Source organism: Felis catus, chromosome B3 (assembly GCF_018350175.1).
Source record: "Felis catus isolate Fca126 chromosome B3, F.catus_Fca126_mat1.0, whole genome shotgun sequence".
Taxonomy (NCBI): domain Eukaryota; kingdom Metazoa; phylum Chordata; class Mammalia; order Carnivora; family Felidae; genus Felis; species Felis catus.
Window position 1 is genome coordinate 9,994,167 of NC_058373.1, and position 22,676 is coordinate 10,016,842.

The 22,676-nt window shown below is 42.5% G+C and overlaps 1 protein-coding gene across 11 annotated transcripts in view; it reads right to left on the reverse strand.

The window, feature by feature from the left end:
* AKAP13 (A-kinase anchoring protein 13) overlaps nt 1–22,292 on the reverse strand; it is a 334,406-nt gene extending 312,114 nt beyond the window's left edge. For 9 of the 11 annotated variants that reach the window (XM_045058848.1, XM_045058850.1, XM_045058847.1 and 6 more), the window contains exon 1: nt 22,033–22,292. In XM_045058848.1, coding sequence (XP_044914783.1) covers nt 22,033–22,277 — 245 coding nt within the window. In that variant the 5' untranslated portion in view covers nt 22,278–22,292. Of the gene's footprint in view, nt 1–21,570; nt 21,968–22,032 lie in introns of those variants that run through there. The other 2 variants (XM_045058851.1, XM_045058852.1) reach the window with 2 other exon arrangements.
* Nucleotides 22,293–22,676: the final 384 nt, after the last annotated feature.

Consider the following 22,676-nt stretch of genomic DNA (forward strand, 5'->3'; position numbering starts at 1 on the left):
CAAGTTAGGAGCAGGAAAAAGGGCTTTAACTACTGCTTAGTTGAGAATATCTCATGAGCAATTGACATCAGAGCATAGCCAAGCAGACACCACAATTATCCATCGTACTACATGCTTACTCGGCAATTGAGCCAATATTTCCCTAACTTTGAGAGAATTACACCAAGAACAAAGACAATGGGTGGGTATTCAGACACCAAATCTCAGCATCAAAAGCCATTTTTAAGATGTTTTCGGTTAGATGTCTCCAAACTGATTTTTGACCATGGGACTTTCAGCAAACATTATAGGAAACCCACAAAAGTAACAGAAGAGATGGGGTGCCCGGGTGGCTCAGTCGGTTACACGTCCGACTTCAGCTCAGGTCATGATCTCATGACTTGTCAGATCGAGCCCCACATCGGGCTCTGTGCTGACAGCTCAGAGCCTGGAACCTGCTTCAGATTCTGTGTCTCCTTCTCTCTCTGCCCCTCCCCTGCTTGTGCTCTGTCTCTGACTCTCAAAAATAAATAAATGTAAAAAAAAAAAAAAAAAAAAAAAGTAAAAAAAAGTAACAGAAGAGGGTAGAGATGCTATTGGGGGACAGGTGTGGTCCCCTCCCCATGCTCTCTCCAAGTCCATTTGGCTCCCTGCTGTAATTCTAAGGAACCCTGGGGCTTGAAATCACCTTTAGGGAAACAAACAAACAAACAAAAATGGATACTTCCACTTTTTATGGCAGAAACTAGAGGTAGGGGAGTCTAAGTGACTCGCCCAAGGTTGTCAGCAGCAAACTAAGTCTAGAACCCAAACTACCAAATGCTAGAGCTGAGTTTGTCCACTATTGTCCACTAATAATCAAGTTTTTCTTGCTACTGAATGCTTTGCATCAGAATTTGCCCTTATTTTTATCATGGTCTGTGCATTTCAATCTCCCAGCTTTAATCGGGCATTCTTACTTGCTTAGTACTCTTACCCTCATGTTACTCATTCTCTTATTAGTGCCTTCTCTGTTAGTCTTGTCATGTATCCAGAACAACTGCAATGAAACATTTCACTCCCAACACTGATTTACCAAACCTATCATATTTGTGCCCAGCAGATCCATAAGACAGCAAAGAGAAAATAATGAGATGCAAAGGGAGTATCCTCTGAAATGTCAGATGCCAAGATCCTATTCCTTGCCTGACCTGCTCAGTGTTATCACTCCCTGTCCTGTATCTCCAAAAGGGCAGTTTACCAATGAAGGTTGGGATAAACATGACTAGTGAGGAAGAAGGATGACACACTTGTGAGAGTCGAGTCTAAATGATGTGGATGTGGGGCCCCTGGGTGGCTCAGTCGGTTAAGCATCTGACTTTGGCTCAGGTCATGATTTCACAGGTCATGATTTCACAGCCCCACGTCGGGTTTGGTGCTGACAGCTTGGAGCCTGGAACCTGCGTCGGTTTCTGTGTCCCCCTCTCTCTCCCCTCCCCTGCTCACACTCTGTTTCTCTCTCTCAAAAATAAACATTAGAAAAAAAAATTTTTAATAATGTGGATGTAACAGGGAAAAACAGAGACCCTTTGGGAATTCAGGTTGGCAGAGAGATGTCCTCAAAATCCCACAGAAAAGGGTCCTTCTAAGCCAAAACAACACCCAGACAGATAAAATCTGAACAGTTCAAGAACAGGGTACGCTACCTCAAACCTGGGCCATTCCAAGATGACCACAGAAACCCTCCCATAACAAAATAACCACCTGTGTGTTCCAGGACAACATTATAATGGAGGCCTCTTTTACTTCTAGTGGTATGATTTATCCACTAAATTAACCAGCTCTTTCTCTGCAACCAGGAACAGGCTAAAGATGAGTGAAATAATACTCCTGAGAATGCCCAACAGAAACATGAACAGTGCCGCAAGATCAGCTTATGCACTTGACTTATGACTTGAAGGCAACAAACTCTTCCTACCCACTGCACAGAAAATCGTGAAAAGTGTTATCTGATTGAAAATCACTGCTATCATAACGGGGACCAATTAACTCACCTTCGTCTCAAAGAAAAATGTTGGGCTATATTATATAAATAAGTCAAGAGCACAGTGCAATATTTAATTTGCTTATTTTCCTGCTTATTTAAACCAGAATGTCAACACTTGACTGTGATTTGGGGAACATACGCGGATTATGCATCTTCATAACAAATGAGATAGAACATTACTTTTATTTTTTTTACTTTATTTATTTACTTTTTTAATGTTTACTTTATTTTTGAGAGATAGAGGCAGAGCACAGCAGGGGAGGGGGAGAGAGAGAGAGAGGGAGGGAGGGAGGGAGACACAGAATCTGAAGCAGGCTCCAGGCTCTGAGCTGTCAGCACAGAGCCCAAAGAAGGGCTCAAACCCACAAACATGAGATCGTGACCTGAGATGAAGTCAGAAGCTTAACCGACCGAGCCACCTAGGCACCCCTTAGTACCTTATTATTATTTTTTTTTTTAGCTAACCTCTATACCCAATGTGGGGCTCAAACTCACAACCCCCAGATCAAGAGTCACATACTCTATTGACTGAGCCTGCCAGGTCCCCCATGTAACATTAATTTTAAAAGCTTCTAATCTGCATTTGGATATGCAACAGAATGGATACAGATAATCTCTCAGGAGCACTCTGTGTAGAGGGGACCTATCATCTCTATAATTCTTATCTGAAACTCTTCCTTGTCTCCTTGTTGGAGTTAATTTGGACTGAAAAGAGTAGCCAAAAGAATTCGAAATCAGTGACTCTCTTTATTGGAAAGTTTCCTTTATGTGCCTTTAAATATTGAGAATTGATTTTAGATGAATTCTCAGTGCTTAGGAGTGATGACCAGACTTCACAAATTTCTTCCTCTTCTTTTAGAAATACAGAGTTCTTTTATTTATAACTGGTTGCCAGTAATCTAGTAATTCTATGAGTAATTCTATTATGGCATTTGGAACTTCCTTTTAAATGCTGGATTTTTTTAAACTTTCTTTCTAAAGGTTAGGGAGAAATGGTACACAGATACTCATACCGGACCAATGATCTAAGCTTTCTGAAGATAAACTTGACGATATCTATTAAAAGCTGTTGAAATGTACAGGCTTTGCCCTAGCAACTTCATTTCTGCAAGAAAGAGATAAAGGATATAAAGATGTACATACATGGTTGTTCATCACAGCAATGTTTACAACAGTACGAAGGAGGAAGGGAAGGAGGGAATAGGGAAAGAGGAAGTGAAAGGGAGGAAAGAAAAGACAACTATTCAACTGAGGGTAATTTGTAAACTGAGGATAAATCTAAATCCACACAATGAAATACTATATATAGCCACTAAAATAACTATGTAAGGGGTGCCTGGGTGGCTTGGTCAGTTATGCATCTGACTTCAGCCCAGGTCATGATCTCGCAGTCCGTGAGTTCGAGCCCCGCGTCGGGCTCTGTGCTGACAGCTCAGAGCCTGGAGCCTGTTTCAGATTCTGTGTCTCCCTCTCTCTCTGCCGCTCCCCTGTTCATGCTCTGTCTCTCTCTGTCTCAAAAATAAACGTTAAAAAAAATTTTTTTTAATAAAATAAAATAAAAAAATAAAATAAAATAACTATGTAAGTTACTTGACACATGTAAAGGTAGAGTCAAGAAATGTTTTATAATCTGCTTGTACTCAGGAGCACACAGAATATGATCACATATGGTGTGTATATGTATATGTATACACACACACACACACACACACACACACACACAGCCTCTACAAATTTTCAAGTCCAGAAAGAAAAAACACCAGATTGTACCAAAAAAAATTTTTCTAGGTACAGGTGTACTTTGTTCTTTTTATACGTAATTCCTGAATTTCTAGAGGTACATCTACCATTCTTAATAAAACTAAAACAAAAAATGCCTTTCATGAATCATGAAAACTGAGGACTTCTTCAGCAAGAGGTAACAGAGCAGAAAGTTAACCATGAAAATAAATCTACCAGCCAAGTAAAAGTTACATAAAGTTCTGCCAAAATCACAGCTCACAACGGATGTCCCTTTCACATGATTACTTATTTCAAGTCTTGCTAGAAATGTTCTTGACGCACGCAGAAAAGGGCTTGTGCCCTAGAGTCAGAGACCCATGTTCAAGGCCCAGTTCTGCCACATACCAACTGTGTGACCGCAAGGAAGTTGCTTAGCCTCAGTCTCCATGAAACCCAAAAGTAACAGACCCCACCTCTGAGAGCTGTAGGGATTAAAAAGAAAGAAGGCTATACAGAGCACCTAGTTCTAAGCCCGGCACATGGAAAGAAGTAATAAAATGATGGCAATTATTATCATTACTATTCCTGCTCTCACATATTAATCAAGAAACACTGGGGCGCCTGGGTGACTCAGTCAGTTGAGCGTTCAACTGCAGCTCAGGTCATGCATGATCTCACAGTTCGTGAGTTCAAGCCCCGCTCCAGGCTCTGTGCTGACAGCTCAGAGCCTGGAGCCTGCTTCGGATTCTGTGTCTCCCTCTCTCTCTGTCCCTCCCCTGCTCGCTGTCAAAATAAATAAACATTAAAAAAAAATTTTTTTTTAATCATGAATGCTTTAAGGGCAGCAACCGTGTCTTATTTGTGTTCCTCCCTGGATCCCTGGCACGTAATACTGTACCTGACGTACAGCAGGCCTTCATTAAATGCTTACTGAATGAAGTATACCTGAAATTAACTAATTAACCTCCCTGAACATCAATTTCCTTTCCCAGCAAAATCATCAAAACACCCTGCAGAGGCGAGAACTGGTAAACATGAGACACCTAGTTCAGGAAGAGGCTCCCAATAAACGACAGCTATCATACCCGTGAACTTGTCCCTGTAGGTTTCAAAAGGCACCAAAGCTGAAGGAGAAAACAGGTAACAATTTTTTCTCTGAACTTCCCTTCTTATTTGGGTCTATTACTTTTATTCGGGCTCAGGAAGGAAAATTATCTCCTTCCAGGCACACATCCTAGCAGGCTATTAAAGTGATAATCTTCAGACGGCCACAAGCACTTTTGGCCAAGCAGCCAAAATAGTACCTTAGAATCTGTGAGCTTAGGATATAATATAAGCAAAAAGGGACCATGAAAATCAGGAGATCAGTATTTCCGGGGGATTCAAATTAAAACTTTTTTTTTCCCCAAATTAAAACTTTTAACATGATCTGGATTAAGAAAGCACAAGAAAAATCAACCCAATTTTTATATACATTACCAAATAATTATTAAGGAAATACGAGATTTATGAAGCTATTCAATTCCCTGACAAGCATTTTCTTCACAAAAATCAAAATAAATGGGAATGCATTTTGAGAAGAAAAGCAGATCAAGGGAAAAGAAAGTCACTAAATTCTACACAGGGAGGTGAAAAAACTACAGACGTGAAACCAAAATTCATTTTGTATAAATCATAACATTCCTATACTGGTATTAAGAGAGAAACAGTCATCTGAGGAGAAAGAAAAAAAAAAAAAAAAGCCTACCATAAAGGAGAAGAACTCAAAAACTGCCCAGATCAGTCATTTGTGTAGCTCTGCTTAATTTCCCATATCTAATTTGACAGAAACCTCAGATTTCATACAGAAGTGCTTAATGGAAGGTTTATGGTCCTAGTCCTGCAGCGATTCTGTCAAAAGACAAAAAGACTACTCAGCAATTCTTTCGCTTTGAGTTGAAGTTTTTGGTTCCATATCCCTGAAACACAGCATGCCGTGATTCACAGAGACGGCTTATGGTTTATAGTATTATACACTGGACTAAAAATACCATTTAAGAATCCCTATTAGGAAAATGATAGTTTTGTAGTGACTTTCAAGACAACTAGAATAAATATATTCAAGGGGTAAATTTTATTTTTTTTTAACGTTTATTTATTTTTGAGACAGGGAGAGACAGCATGAACGGGGGGAGGGTCAGAGAGAGAGGGAAACACAGAATCTGAAACAGGCTCCAGGCTCTGAGCTGTCAGCACAGAGCCCGACGCGGGGCTCGAACTCACGGACCGCGAGATCATGACCTGAGCCGAAGTCGGACGCTCAACCGACTGAGCCACCCAGGCGCCCCTCAAGGGGTAAATTTTATATGAACTGTCTCAGTGACACTTCGATTTAAAAAACAATGTATGAAAAAAAGGCAAGATCTTGCTAATTTTCTAGAATCTGGCATAATGGGTACACAGGGGTCAATGCTACTGTTTTGAGTATTTTTTGAGTATGTTTTAAAATTATGTGACATTTCTTAAAAATGAGGCAGACAAAAGAATTAGGTAGACAAGCCATACCTACAGTCTCACATCAGTCACCCACACGTCAGTGTGAAGCTGCTGAACAGGTTCAAATGTAAAGTGACAGAGACCTGCTCTGACCAAGCACAAAAACCAGGTAAGAGTTGTACAGATTTTCCCACCTGACTTGGTCTACACTGGCCATCTTCCATTTAACATGGTGCTTCTCTTCCCCAAAAGGGATGATGTAACTCACCAGAATCAAACTACAACTGATGCTGGGAGGAGAAAACTAAAATCTGTTTATTCTCAACGGGGTAGATTTTCTTAATGGTTCAATATAATATGTATATATAGTTGTGTCACAAATTCATCCATCCATCAGCAATCCAAGTATTTCCTGCATAGCCACTAACATCTATATGCCATGCATGATGCCAGGTCCCAGGGATACGGTGATGAACGAAACAGATGAAATCTACCCTCCAGAAGCTTACAATCCAGAGGAAATACAGATATAAGTGATTACCTTATCCCCACCGAGTCAAGTGAGCACTGTGACAAATGAATCCTACTGAATTAACTAGAAAGGAGGAAAGGTACAGTGAGCAAAGACATTATGGAAAAGTTAAAGAGGTGACCAAAAACAGTACAACCCAAGATACCTAATGTATACAGGAAAAACAATCATTCGTCCTGGTTGCTGGCACAGTTTTTTAGAAAAAACACTTACTTCTACAGTTTATGATACTGTTCTAACCAACTAGGTGTTTCCAAAAGAAAACTCCCATCTTTTCTAATTTATATACATAATTTATCCTGGGGGGGAAAAATGTCTCATTCAAAAAGGTAAAAAAAAAAAAAATGTTACCTATAGCCATCCTTTAAGATAAAAGTGACTTTAAATATTTAAGTCAATCCCAATTATTCAAAATTCACATATAGCATTGTCCAAGGTTCAGCTGTACAACGTTCCTTCCAAGTTACCAGAAATCTTGGTGGAAAAGGTTGAAGTTTAAACCTGGGTGTATTTAACATTACAAAAAGGTTCAAAAACCAATTTATCATACTTTTAGGTTTTCAGATTTTCCAGAAGCGAAGAAAAGGAAAAGAGGAAAGAAGAGAAAGACCTGAAAAACAATACTATTTGACAGAGGGAAAAATTCAGGGCCATTCCTATCTGGCCCAATAAAGAGAACAAATTCCCACTGGTGATAAAGATTTAATCATATACACATCCAAGCTCTCAGAATTCTTCTCCTTTCTGCCACCACATACTAAGGTTTCTCTGGAATCGTCATCTAGACAAAGATTCATGAGGAGGTCCCTCTGAATGACTGGGCTATCAGCAATGATGAAAAGGAACTCACACGTCCTGTCCTAGGAAATCACCCAGACACAATATTTATCAAACAGTTCTATTTATTGCTCTGTATTAGAAAAAGAAAGATATTTAAAGTGCAGCAATGTGGCAGGCAACAATAGCATAACATAATTTAATCATTCCAACCAAAGTAGGAAGGAAGAAGTCACGGTGACTTTGAAGAATCCTCACTGATGTTAAAATATCCTCTGTCTCTCTTCATGTCCAAGACCATAAGCTTCATATCCCCCTCCGGCCACCCCTGTAGCACTCAATGAAAGGTCAATACATGACTTCACTGAACAAAAGAACTCAGGGGCAGAATAAAACAGTACCCCGCTCAAGGCTGCACAGCTAGTTATGTGACAGAAACACAGCCGAACTGGGACCAGTCTCCGCCAAAGTCTTCCCCGCTCACTACACAACCTTGTCAAGTAAAAACTGTTTTACTGGGGGTAGAGGGGAAAGGAGATGGAATCAGGTGACAAGTGGGAGTGAGGAAACCAGCAAAGTATTCAGTTACAGGGTTATTATCTCCCAAGCCAGGAATGAAAAACAAAAAAAAAACCTTTCCCAGAAATTAGCACATGTGACGACTCTGTTCATCTGCCGGAGTCTCTGCACCAATCACTTCCCATCCCCTAAAACCCCACAGGAAGTAAGGACAATTCACATTCAAGGGACTACAGAAAGGAAACTTGCAACACAGTTCAGTCAATCACCTGGGTCTTTCCCAGACCATCCTGAACCCTGTCTTTCTTTCAGTTCACCTAATTCCTTTGCGTTAAGCAGAAGATGTACACCCAAAACACATGCTTACTACAAGCTGATCCCGGCACAAAGGGAGGGGATTGAGGAAAGGTGCTCCAGAGACTGCAAGGTGCATACCTGCATTGTCCTCAGCACCCACCCAACCACTTCTGCACCACTAAAATGAACTTAAAAAACTGGTTTTTCAACTTCCAATATAGGTTAAACATGAACTAATTAACTGTTTGTAAAACACTTTGAAGATGTGAAAGAGTATGTAAATGTTAATTATTAATGTTGATCCACAAAGCTCCCCGCATGTCAAGTAAAATACAACCGTACTGGTAAGTTTCTGCTACTTTCAAGGCACAAACATGGAAGCCCAGCATGTTTTAAGAATTCTAGGAAAACTCCAAGGGCAAACCACAATGATTTTCTATTTACAACATGAACAAGCTGGAATTTTAAGCTGGCTATTCTGGATATAATTATATGAGTTTAAAAAAAAAAGTGACTTCTGGCATATATGTAATAAAACTAGAGTATGTTTAGAGTCACAAAGTCCTGGATGAAAATTACAGTTCATTGACCTGAAATGGGCAAAGTAAAATCTCTGAACCCCGTTTTCTCATCAAAAAAGGTGGGGGTGGGGATAACACCTATCTTATAGGCTATTGTAAGGAATTAAGAGAATGTAAACGAACACACAAAACACTCGTAGGCACCTAGTAAAAGTTTCTTCTTCCTTTCAGTGACTTTACTTTTTAGAAAACACCGTTTAGGAAATACCCTTTGTCAAAAAATCGTTCTAGACTGCAAACGTCTTTTGAAAACACTATCATGCTCCAACCATACGTACAGCACCATTTTGGCAGGAGAGCCCAGGCAAAAAGGCCGGTCATTCCTATCCACTGACCCATATATATCCTTAATCCTCAAACAGAGAAAGCACCTCAGTCAGGCCCCAAAGGCCTCATGTGACCAAATAAACAATTAGAACTCTACTTCTCAACTCTTGTTGCCACATTTTTCCCTAAATAATTCCCAAACTGCAAGGTCTCATCCAGACATCCTTTGTATTCTGAAGCTAACAAATTATTTGTTACATCACAATGCACCTACCTGCTCCCACTCCAGAAACACACTTCCTTTAGACAGGGCAGAACTCAACTGGCAAAACCAGGTAGGTGGATTTATTTACAGATACTGTTCAAATGATACTACGTATTTTTAGAAGGGATTCACGAATTACAGGAAATGTCAAATTTGCAAAAAGCCCCTGATATATCTACCTCCTTCAGCTGTGAAAAGGAATACTTCTAAAACACTAAGTAAATGCTGATGGTATAATTCAGATTTCAAAAAATATATATCATGCTCAGTTCAATTCATCTCAAATGATTTGTCCAACAAATTTCAAGTGGTGAGTAATGCCCCCTTTGAACAAAATGGTGCCACATTTAGCCAGGTGGGGCAAACATGTGCTAACAATTTTCCCAGAAGCTGTTACGGACTCCTACCCAAACCCCCACTCTCCTACGTGATGCCCCTCCCTGTGATCAAGGGCTCAGCTTTTTAAGACAGCAGACCACAGTCAAAGACCCAGCTATGGGAAGGAGTGTTAGCAACCACAAACAAATGAAACTCCTCAGCCCAGCTCACCAACTGAGCAGGACTCTCCAAAAACACAAACTCCCTTTATTAAAAATGAGACTAGGGGTGTCTGGCTGGCTAAGTTTCTGGACCATGCGCCTCTTGATCTCAGGATCGTGAGTTCAGGCCCCATGTTGGAAGTAGTATTTACTTAAGAAAAATAAATAAGACTAATGAAAATACATACATTGCAGAACATTTAGAAGACGAAAACTACCCTCTCACTCCTCAAACACAACTAAACAATCTGCGACAGCCTCCTTCCAGACTCTCCTGTGTACTATGTGTATGTGACATACATGCAAATGACACCCCCACATCACATTACAAATCACAGATATGCTCACAGATTGGAAATGTACAACAGATCTCACGACTAGTTTTCTCATGCTCAGAGGAGAGCAGCTTTCAGCACGTGTACAGTCCTAACTGACTCTGATTTAAAAGGCAAGGTGTTATTTAGGTCACCACCTTCCTCCTTCACGCGCATCCAGCCCCTCAGAGCTAATAGCTGTTGTTGTTTACCACGATCACTACCATTACTAGCTACCCTGCCAGGTGAGCTGCCAGGTGCCAGGAGTCTAGAGATTCCTAATTCTCGCAATAACCCCTCCTCTTTATCTATAGTTCTCTAGACCTTATACCCAGTCCAGACCTCTTTCCCGAACCACAGATCTGCACAGCCAATTACTTAGTGGTGTCTTCACTTAAAATCTCACAGAGCTCGGGCCCCTGGGTGTCTCAGTGGGTTAAGCATCCAACTTCAGCTCAGGTCATGATCTCACAGTTCATGGGTTCAAGCCCCGCACCGGGCTCTGTGCTGACAGCTCCGAGCCTGGAGCCTGCTTCGGATTCTGTGTCTCCCTCTCTCTGTCCTGCCCCCGCTCACACTCTCTCTCTCAAAAATAAATAAACATTAAAAAATTAAAACAAAAAATCTCACGGAGCTCAAACTTACGATGTCCAAAAAGAGAAACGACGACGTCTTCCTCCCAATAAACTCACGCACACCTTCCCCGCCGAGGTAACCATTCCACCGTTCACCCGGTTGTTCAAGGAAAACACCCGGCGATCGTCCTGGACTGCTTTCTTCCCTTCAAAGCCTTTTTCCAATCCATAAACAACCCTATCAGTCCTACTTTCAAACGCACACCAACTCCGACCTCCTGTCGGCACCTGTGCTGCTACGAGCTGGACCTCAGCTACCATCCTCCTCCCCCAGAGCCAACTACCACAGACTCCCAGCCGCCCTGTTCGCACTCCGGCCGGCCACCTCCCCAGGGATCCCATAAACCTGAAATCAGCTCTCGTGGCTCCTTGCTCCAGCCCTTCGGCGGCTTAAAAGCCTGTCATACTTAAAAGCCTATGTGACCTGGCCTCTGCCTCCCTACGCGTGACCTCCTATAGTTCTCCTTCCTCGGCCATGCCGGCCACACCAACCTCCCCGTTCATGCTCCCACCTCAAGCTCTTGGCCTTTCGTGTCCCTCCTGCCCGGAACGTCCAGGGATCTGCAGCTGGCTTGCTCCCTTCACTTCCTTCGGGTCTCTGCTCCAATCTCCTCGCCTCCGGAAGATCTTGTTTGACCGCCCCAATTTCTGCTAATACTCTTCATATTCTTCCTAAACTTATCACCACGAGACATCACCAAAACTGTTCACTTGTTTATCTTCTTCTCCCCTCACTAGAATATCAGCCCCTTGATGGCAGCAACCACCTGTTACTTGTCACTGCGTCTCCATCACCTGCAACAGTGCCTGACAATACAGAAGGCCCCCTTGCGTGCTGAGGGAATTCAATCAGCAAACAACGCCACGAGGAATGTCACGTGCCCATTTTACAAACGAGAAAACGGAGTTACCTAAAGCCACACGGCAAATAAGTTGTCAAATGCATCTGCAAGAACCAGTAGTCGTCCACTGACTCACTACATCTTGTGCCGCAAGGCTGAATTACACATATACGCTAGGGACCAAAAATGTAAAAGAAGGCCTTTCTGTACGAAAATATCGGACCACAGTGGTTTTCCTCTGTCTGTTCATCACTAGAGCATTTCACATCTTTGATTTATCCTATGTATGTGCTTTGTATGTACTCCTCACCTGGAAGAGATCTACTCGTCTGTATTCCCCACCGGATAAGGGCTCAGCTACAGACGGCAGGCACCGAACAAATGTTTCTTTGATATTTATACCCCCCCCCCACAAGATTTGAAGAATCCTGTAACAAGACTTTCAGCACCACCAATAAAGTATAGTCTTCAAAGAGAGATCGAGTAACTGCATCCAGACTTATCCTGCCAACGCCCCCTCCAACAACTAGGGAAAGACAAAATACGTAAGGTGACGTCTTTGAGACACTGGACAACAGGCACGAGGGACTGCAATCCCTAACTGAGGGGAAGAGAAGGGACGGGCCACCACCACTCCAGCTTTCTCAGCCTGGAGGCACTCTGGAGTGCAGAGTGCGATGAGGAGGACCCTGAGCAGAGCGTGGCAATCTTGTCAAAGTGACGAGACCTAAGAGTTTGGGGAGGCTGAGGAATCTGAAAACTCCAAAAAAATCATCACAGGGAGGCCTCCTAGAGTCTGATATTAAAACATAAGGTACATCTCTCAAAAATCATGACCAACCCAGGATTATCACAAGAATGCAAGCCTAGTTCAAAGTGCCAAAATCAGATATCAACAGAGTAAAGAAGAAAAAATATATGATCGTCACAAAAGATGCAGAAAAAGCCTCGGCAACATTCAACATGCTTTCATGATAAGAACTCCCCACCAACTAGAAACGGAAAACTTCAACTTGATAAAGGCCATGTACAAAAGCAAACTCTAAATACAAGCATGCCCAGTTTTATCACACTTTACAGTTAATGTATCATTTACAAACAAGTATTTTTAAAGTATGTACCTTTTTTAAAACAGAATGCTTCTGCATACTCAATAGACTACAATATAAACATAGCTTTTACACGTAATAGGAAACCAAAAAATTAATTTGGCTCACTTTATTGTGATACTCACATTATTGCAGGGGTCTGGAATCAAACCCACAATCTCTTTAGTATGCCTGTAACATCACATTTATGGTGAAACACAGAAATGTTTCCCCCCCTTAACATGAGGACAGGATGTCCACTTTCAAAATTCCCATTCAGCACCATCCTGGGGGTCCTAGCCAATTCAATAAAGTAAGAAAAAGAAATAAAAGGCATACAGACTTCAAAGGAAGAAATCAGACTGCCTGTACTTGCCGATGGCACTATTGTCTATGTAAAAAAAGCCCAGGGGCACCTGGGTGGCTCAGTCTGTTAAGCATCCGACTTCCGCTCGGGTCATGATCGCGCAGTTCAAGGGTTCGTGCCCCAGCTCGGACTCTGTGCTGACAGCTCAGAGCCTGGATGGAGCCTGCTTCGGATTCTGTGTCTCCCTCTCTCTCTGCCCCTCCCCGACTCGTCTCTCAAAAATAAATTTTAAAAAAGTTTAAAAAAAAGGGCCCAAAGATCTACAAAAAGGATTCTAAAACTAAAACTGAGTTGGGGCACCTGGGTGGTTCAGTCAATTGAGCGTCCAACTGCTGACAGCTCAGAGCCTGGAGCCTGCTTTGGATTCTGTGTTTCCCTCTCTCTCCACCCCTCTCCTGCGCACTCTCTCTCTCTCTCTCAAAAATAAATACACATTAAAAAAAATTTTTTTAACTAAAACTGAGTTTAGCAACGCTGTTAAGATCCAAGGCTGGCATATAAAATTCAATCCTATTTATACTAGCAATGAACAACTGGAAATTGAAATTTTAGAAGCATCATTTACAACAGCACCAAAAAGCACGCTATGTGTGTATATGTGTGTGTGTGTGTGTGTGTGTGTGTGTGTGTATTTTACAAAATACAGGCAAGATGCAATTACTGAAAATTACAAAACACTAATTAAAATATCAAAAAAATTTTTTAAGTATATTTATTTATTTTGAGACAGAGAGCAGGACAGGGGCAGAGAAAGAGGGAGAGAGAGAATCCCAAGCAGGCTCCGCATTGTCAGTACAGAGCCTGATGCAGGGCTCAAACTTACAAACCACAAGATCATGACCTGAGTCAAAGTTGGATGCTTGACCGACTGAGCCACCCAGGTGTGCCAAAAAAAACAGTTCTAAATAACTATACCATGTTCATGGCTCAATATCATTAATATGTCAATTCTTTCCCAAACTACAGATTCAATGCAATGCCAACCAAAAATCCCACCAGGATTATAGATATCAACAAGCCGATTCTAAAATGTACCTGGAAAGGTAAAGCAACTAGAATACTCAAATATATACTCAACTATTTCAGAAAAATAGCACACTTAGAGAAGCCACATTACCTGATTTCAAGATTTACTATAAAGCTACAGTAATCAACAGTGTGTAAAGGACAAATGGAAGACTCGCATCAATGGAAAAGAATACAGAATCCAGAAGTAGACCCAAGGTATATGATCAACCGACTTTCAACAAAAGTAATTCAATGGAGAAAAACAGTCTTTTCAAACAACAACAACAACAAACACGTTGGAACTACTGCTTATCTAAAAACAAAAAAATAAATCTCGGGCGTCTGGGTGGCTCAGGTGGTTAAGCATCTGACTTTGGCTCAGGTCATGAGCTCACAGTTCATGGGTTCTAGCCCCACGTCAGGCTCTGTGCTGACAGCTCAGAGCCTGGAGCCTGCTTCAGATTCTGTGTCTCCCTCTTTCTCTGTGCCTCCCCCGTTCATACTCTGTGTCTCTCTGTCTTAAAAATAAATAAACATTTTAAAAAATTTAAAAAACACAAATATAAATCTCAATCCATGCCTTGCACCATTCAGAAAAATTAACTCTAAGTAAATCATAAACCTAAATGTAAAATTTTAAACTATAAAACTTCTAGGAGAAAATTCAGGGGAAGTCTTTTTGTTTAGGTTAAGCAGATTTTTCAGATACTACACCAAAAGCACAATCCATTAAAGAAAAAACAACTGGAACATTACCAAAAGAACTGCTGTTCTAAAGACAATTATTATTAGGAAACAAAAAAGCCACAGACAAGAAGAAAGTATTTATAAACCATAATCATGTATCGGATTCTAAAATGTATATACAACTCTCAAAAGTCAATAATAAAGCAAATAATTCAATGTTTTTAATCGGCAAAATAACTGAATACATTACCAAAGAATGGCAAATAATCACATGAAAGGATGCTTAACATCATTAGTCACTAGGCAAATGGGGAAAAAAAAAAAAGGCTACATTCTGTATGTTTCCATTTGCATGACATTCTTAAAAAGGCAAAAAACCATGGACACAGAAAACAGATCAATAGTGTCCAGGGTCTGGGAGTGGAAAATGGGTTGACTACAAAAGGGCTCAGAAGAACTTGGGGGATAAAGAAACCATTCCATACATATCTTGACCGAAATAGTGGTTACGCAAATGTATATACATCTGTCAAAACTCCCAGAATGCTACTGAATTTTACTGAATGTAAATTATACATCAAATAAAGAATGAGAAAACAGAGACTAAAGAGATAGCAATGTACTGAGTAAACCTTGATTTTACCCTGGTTAAAAAAATTTTAAACCAACTGTAAAAAGATATTTGCAGGACAAACAGGAAAAGTTGAAGATGCACTGAATAATATTATTAGACTTGTTAATTTTTTTATATGTGACCATTGCATTTGGTTATGCCGAGCACAAAGATCCAGATCCACGAACATTTTCTATAAGAGGCCAGATAGTCAATGTGTGGCTTTGTGGGCCTCATGGTCTCTAGTAACTATTCTGTCACGGCAGCACCAGATTAGCCACAAACAAATGAGTACTGTCATGTCCCAATAAAACTTTATTTAAAAAACAGGCAGTAGGCCAGATTTGGCCTGAGGGCTACAGTTGGAGAACTCCTAATAAAGACAAAACTACAATGACGTAAAGCAGAGTAGCGGTTGCCTGTGGTGAGGTAGGCAATGGGTAAGGGTTGAGGGGAGGAAGTGGCCAAAGAGAGGCATGAGGGAACTTTCTGGAATGATGGAAATGCTCCATATTTTGATTGTATTGTTATCTGTATGGATACATTTGACAAAACTCATCAAACTCTATATACTTAAAATGGGTACATTTTATCATACAAATAGTATTTCAATAAACTTGATTTGTTTTAAAAATTATTCTTTCCAGCTAATAGCATCAATAATGTGAAAAGCACAGCCTTCAAGCCAGAATAATCTTGAGTTCAAATTTTAGTTTGATAGATATGTGATCACTGTCAAATCACTTTGGGGGCTGTTTCCTTGTAGTAAAACAGCTTAATAATGCCTGACTCATAGGCTGATTTTCAAAATTAAGTAAGAAATGTAGGTATCAGGTGCCTGGGTGGCTCAGTCAGTAAGCATCTGACTCTTGATTTCAGCTCAGGTCATGATTTCACAGTTCATGAGTTAAACCCCATGTCAGGCTCTGCGTTGAGAGTGCAGAGCCGGCTTGGGATTCTCTCTCTCTCTCCTCTCTCTGCCCCTCCCCTGCTCTCCCTCTCTCTCTTAAAAAAAATAAAATAAAATAAACGTAGGTAAGACACACAGCATAACATTTGGCACATAAGAGACACACTCCTCTGATCTGAGTAAACCAATTAAAAAAAATAATTTAAGAAAATGAGTCAGTAAAGATCAGACAACCACACTAGCCTTCTTTTGTACTCTTGAAATATTCTGACATTCTTTGTTCACCGTTTATTGTGGTTTAACCTGACTTCAGGAACTGACATCCAATGTCAGTTTCTGTGATTTCACAGTAACTTGGGTCTAACAGCAAGCATCTTGAACTGAAATTTCTTTAGAAATTTACTCCATGACAAACATGTTATAAAAGGAAAACTGAGAAGAGCCAAAAGTAAAATGTATCAATTTTCCCAAGCAAGGAGAATGACAATAAATATGGTATATTTTAACTATCTTTTATAAAGAAAAACCAATATAGTTGGATGTTTCCCCCTTTTCAACTAGGATTTAAATTTTATCCAAACCACTGAGCAACCAATAAAGTTACCAAATGATATAGCATTTGTATAGCAATTTATCTCAAGGTTTCACACAACAATAGCATGTAGTAGATAGAAGATGATTTATATTAAACGTGTTTTTATTTTACAAGTAAGAATCTTATGTCTGAGACAGATGAAGTGGCTTGTTCAAGGACGTACAGCCAATAATGGCAAAGTCTGAATGTGAAGTCAGATAGGCAGCTTCATATCATGTGATTTTTTCAGAGATCACCATCCGAGAATCATCTTGGGTTCTGCAAAATTCTTTACCCAACTCCTACGTGCTTTCCCCCTAACTCGGCATCTTTAGTTGTCTAAAAGATAAATCAATTACATACAGTGTGACATACCTAACCCTTCAGGAATAACTAACTCACCATTTGGGATTGGTAGAAGCTACGGCAGAACATGGGCTTATGATGTCACTAGAAGTGAAAATTCGAAAGCATGTTTCCAAAAGAGCCTACGGGGTGACATAAATGGTAAATTGGTAGATTCCTGGGGCGCCTGGGTGGCGCAGTCGGTTGAGCGTCCGACTTCAGCCAGGTCACGATCTCACGGTCCATGAGTTCGAGCCCCGCGTCGGGCTCTGGGCTGATGGCTCAGAGCCTGGAGCCTGTTTCCAATTCTGTGTCTCCCTCTCTCTCTGACCCTTCCCCGTTCATGCTCTGTCTCTCTCTGTCCCAAAAATAAATAAACGTTGAAAAAAAAAATTAAAAAAAAAAATTGGTAGATTCCTCACACTTTCTCCTTTTCCCCACCCCAATAACCACATCACAGAAACAGGTTGATATCCACCTTTCCCAGGCTCTGGACACAGCTCTGCGGGGTAAAGAAAGGAAAGTATGCCATCACTCCACATAAATGTGCAAACAATCATCTCAGTACCAGGTAGTCCACTGTCCCAAAAGGCCTGACAAAATGGGTTATCTCTTCATCTTCTATTTATTATGTCCCAATCAACCCATGGGTGGATTTCGAGACCATAGACGGGAGGATGTCCAAATGAAACCAACTCCCTTCCACTAACAGCTTCCTCCTCTCTCCCCATTTACAGTGGTAAGACAGGCTGACAGTGACTCAGGAGCCCGCTTCCAAATGGATGCCTGTCGCCACCGGTAATAACCAAGTCTATTCAAGTGCACTTAAATATTAACTTTGAAAGAAAAGATTATCAGAAAGTTCAAGTTTATTCATCTCGCTTTGTCAGGGATGTTTTTTCCTCAATCTGAGAGTCTGATCAGATAAAACTTTTAAAGGTTTACTATAAACCCTCCATGGCTGAACTTTTTACCCTTACTTTATTAAAAAAAAAAAAACACAAACTAATGGCAAGATGAGCTTCAATATACACAAATGTCTATCACAGGGGCACCAGGGCGGCTCAGTTGGTTGAGCATCCGATTCTTGATTTCGGCTCAGGTCATCCTGGGGTCATGGCATTGAGCCCCGTGTCAGGCTCTGCACTGAGCGTGGTGCCTGCTTGAGTTTCTCTGTCTCTCTCTGTCTCTGTCTCTCTCTCATTCTTTCTGCACCTGTCCCTCCACCCCTGCACACTCTCTCTCTCAAAAGAATTTTTTATTAAATTTTTTAATGTTTATTTTTGAGAGAGCAAGAGAGACAGAGAGAGAGAGAGAGCGTGCAAGCAGGGGAGGGGTAGAGAGAGAAGGAGAATCTGAACACAGAATCTAAAGCAGGCTCCAGCCTCCAGGCTCTGAGCTGTCAGCACAGAGCCCAACAAGGGGCTCGAACCCACAAACCACAAGATCATGACCTGAACCAAAGTCGGGCGCTTACCCAACTGAGCCACCCAGGCACCCCCAAAATAAAATTTTTTAATTAAAAAAAAGGAATGCCATTACAGATTAATAGTTCTAAAACAGATCTATTCTATTTGGTGCTGTGAGTATTGTACACCGAGCCAGTAAAACTGATTTGAATCACTGCTTCCTTCCGCAATTGGTGGCACCTTCAAAGGTGTTATCTTGAAGGGGAAGTAAGCGATTTGCTCACGTCTCTGAATTGTATTAACACTGTATTAACCCCCACTCCAGTTCTGTCTTACACAAATTTGAGAAATAGTCATAATCCCTCTCTCTCTCTCTATCATGTTTCAAGACTAAGGTAAAATAAGGTGGAACGGACTGAAAAACTCAGATATCCTATTACAAGTGTTGAAGATAATCCGTCTCTCACCATTTCCTAAACACTGGAAACGCATAAGGTCCTACACTCCCAAGCCATTCTGCAAATCCCACTCCAAGACCTGTACGGTGAATGAGAAGATAAGTTTCTACTGCCATTCAGGTCAACTAGCCCCTTAAACGAAAAAAAATAATTGCATTTAACTAAAGAACACTCAATTCTCCTTTATGGAAAAAACAGCTAAACCGCTAACCTCAGAAGCATCAGCTTCTAAAACTGCTTCAAGTCACATAAAAAGGTATCAAAATTATTATTACACCTACCAGGTAATAGGCACCCACTTAATGTCTGGCACACTATTAAGTACCTCACATAGTTTCAGTTATTACAAAGAACACTGCCAAGTATGGTACCTTACACGGTAGGACCCAGAAGCTCGGTGGGATCAAGTGACCTGCTCAAGGCTCACAACTAGTCTGTGGAAGTGTGGGGATCTGAATCTCAGTCGTAACTAGCTCCAAAAATTGCGTATTCTTTCAAAACTCTGCGACCTCCCCATTTCACAATAGAAGAGGCAGAGATGTGAAATGCTTTGTCCAGTAGCCTTAATCATTTCACCAAAAAAGGGAGAAAATTTCTAAATGAGAACCACTTTTTGAAAATCCAGGGTGCAGTATTTAAACTTCACTTCTTCTCAAGATGTAATTAGCAGATAAAAAGAGACGTTAGAAATCCTTTTTAAAGTTAACTAAATTTCATCCCAGGTCTGCAAGGGAACAGTCGTTCTGGATAAGGTCCCAGAGTTAGTGGTTCTTACGTGCACTATCGCTAACTCAGTACTAAGCACTCCGCCCAATCCAAACGCACACTGAACACCTGTGCTGTGTTAAGGCTCCTTCTTGGCAAAGAGGGTACAAAACTAAGGAAGAAATAAGGCCCATCACAGCCCTCAAAGAGTTAACAGATTAGGAGTCCATTTGTACTACAGATACAGTGGTAACTGTAATTAGGCAAATAAATGAAGTGTGAGAAATCCTAAAACAAAAAGTGTGTAGGACGTGGTATCACAGCTCAGAGAAGGAAAAAGCAACTGGCCTAGCTGTCCCATTTCGTTGGAAGTCCATCTGTTTACACGATGTCCCTCCCTGACAATCCCTTCCAACCTCCGTGAACCTCCATCCGAACAATCGCCCTACGCAGGCGATTGCTCTAAGAGCAAGGATTGTGACTCCTAAAAGTGACCTCGTTGTTGTCGTTTAAATGTACAACGCTGATGCCACAGACATTTTTCGTTAGCTTCATCAGGTGAAGAAAGTTGGTTTTACAAGACAAAACAAGGCCAACCGAACCAGAAAAAACCAGGAACCCTAACTTCCCCACATTACTCACTCAGCATGAGAAATCAATCAAAACAAACTGGCACACACAGTCTTTCTCAAATTTTTCTTTTTAATTTGGCAGATGGCAATGGGATATAACAACTGCTATTAACGCATCCTGGTCAGTGTTCCACTACCCCAACTGGACAGGCATTTAAGCTGGTCCACCTAGGAGACTTAAACATCGTAAACCAAATTATTCTCACATCATAAGCCAAATGAACCAAATTCTGTAGGATTGAACCCAAAACCTGACAAGGATTGTATTTAATGCAGCCCGCAAATCACCCAAGAGACCAAGGAATACAAGAACTAGAATAGTGATTTATCTCAGCTGATCATTACTTCTTTGCAAACTTGCAAAAAAGTCACCTTTCAAAAAAGGCAGCATTTGTCCTGATCTGAGCAATCCAAAGGTTTAGAAAAATAGAGTAAGATGCTTCTTCTGAAAATAAAGGGGCGGGGAAGTGGGGAGACTGGAATTAAGAAAAAAAGGCACTGCTTTTTCCTTTAGATGTGTATGCCTGAGGCAATAAACTCCCAAAATAACTTCACCCAGGAGTATAAAAGCTGAGAAGGAACACAAAAATATTGCTCAATCTAACTTTCATTGTGAATTCCTCAGTCCACAGTAACATTTAAAAACGTAAATGTGATGAAATCATTCTGTTGGAAAACTACGTATTTCCAAACAAACAAAGGCCAAAAAACCTGTCTATCCTTCCTTCTGGCGAAAAAAATTTGAGAGTTTTCCCCATTTAAAAGAAAAAAAAAAAAAAACTCTTCTCATATTGGTTAACTTTGAAAAAAAAAAAGTGTCAGTAAGTCAAAAACAAATGTTTTGTTACGGCTCGAAGTATGGCTGCACTTGAACTAGGTGGAGAGCTGAGCCCGCTGCCCTGTCCCCGTGCGGGTCCCCTCCGGCGGCGCGGCCCCGACCCGCTCCGCCCCGGAGCGAGCGCAGGAGGCGCCCCCCAAAGGCGGGCGCGGCCCGGAGTGTTTACCGTCCGTGTCGGCCCGGGGGGAGCGGCTCCCTCGCGTCCGCAGCACTTGATCGCGCACCCCGGGGACAGGAGGGACCCTCCGAGGAGCCGTGGCTCCCGGGGCCGGGGGTGCGGGCCTCGCCCGAGGGGACCCCCGTGTCTGTGCCCCGCGGCCGCGCCCCCGGCCCCGGGAGTGGGGCGGCCCCGAAGCCGGGCTGCGGGAGCCGGGAAGCGCGCCGCGGCCCCGGAGCAGACAATGAACGAAGGGGCGATGCGAGGGGGAGGAGGGGGCCGCGGAGGCGGGGGCGCTCCCCAACGCCCATTCATCCCCGCCCGCCCCCTCCTTCCCCCGCGGCCCCGCCCCCCTCCCGGCCCCCGCCCCCAGGAGCGGCCACAGCGGGAGGGGCCCCGCGCTCCGCGCCCGCGACCCCTCCCCAAATCACAAAACTTCCCCCAACTCCGCCAACTAAGTTGCGCTCTCACCGTGCGGCGCCCGGGGCTCCCCCGCGGGCCCAGCCAGAGCAGCTCCGCACCTTCGCCGCCGAGAAGGACAATAGGCGGCCGCTCACCCAGTAGCGGCGACGGCTTGAAGCTGCTACTTCGAGGCGACGAGCGGGCGCGACGGTCTCAGCGGAGCCCAGGAGCTTCACCGCGGCTGCTCCGGCTCCGCGTTGGCCCTGCACACAGCCCCAGCCCGCTCGCGCATGCGCCACAAGCTGCTCAGGCATGGGCGGGGCACCTAGGGAGGGCGGTAACGCCTACGAGCCCTCCCGTGAGTAAACGCGGAGAGAGGGGCCGTGAGCAGGGATTGCCCTTCAGAGCTGCCCATCAAGCTCCGGGAGGCCAATAGGAAGACACCTAGGCGGTGCGTTCAGGTTGCTAAGGGAGGCTGAGGTTGACCGCCGCTGCTGCGCGGCGGCAAAGTGATCCAAGCCGGCTGGCTGGCAGAGGCTGCTCTGGGAAATGCCCTCCCACCCTCTCCTCTCCGCCCTATCTCCGGAAACCGCCCTGCCCGTGTGTGCCAGTACTTACCTGAGCTGTAGCAGTTACTACACACATACTGAAATGATTTACTATTCTATTTCCTTCCACTTGCAACCAGAGAGTGAGTTTACTCTTCTGGGTGT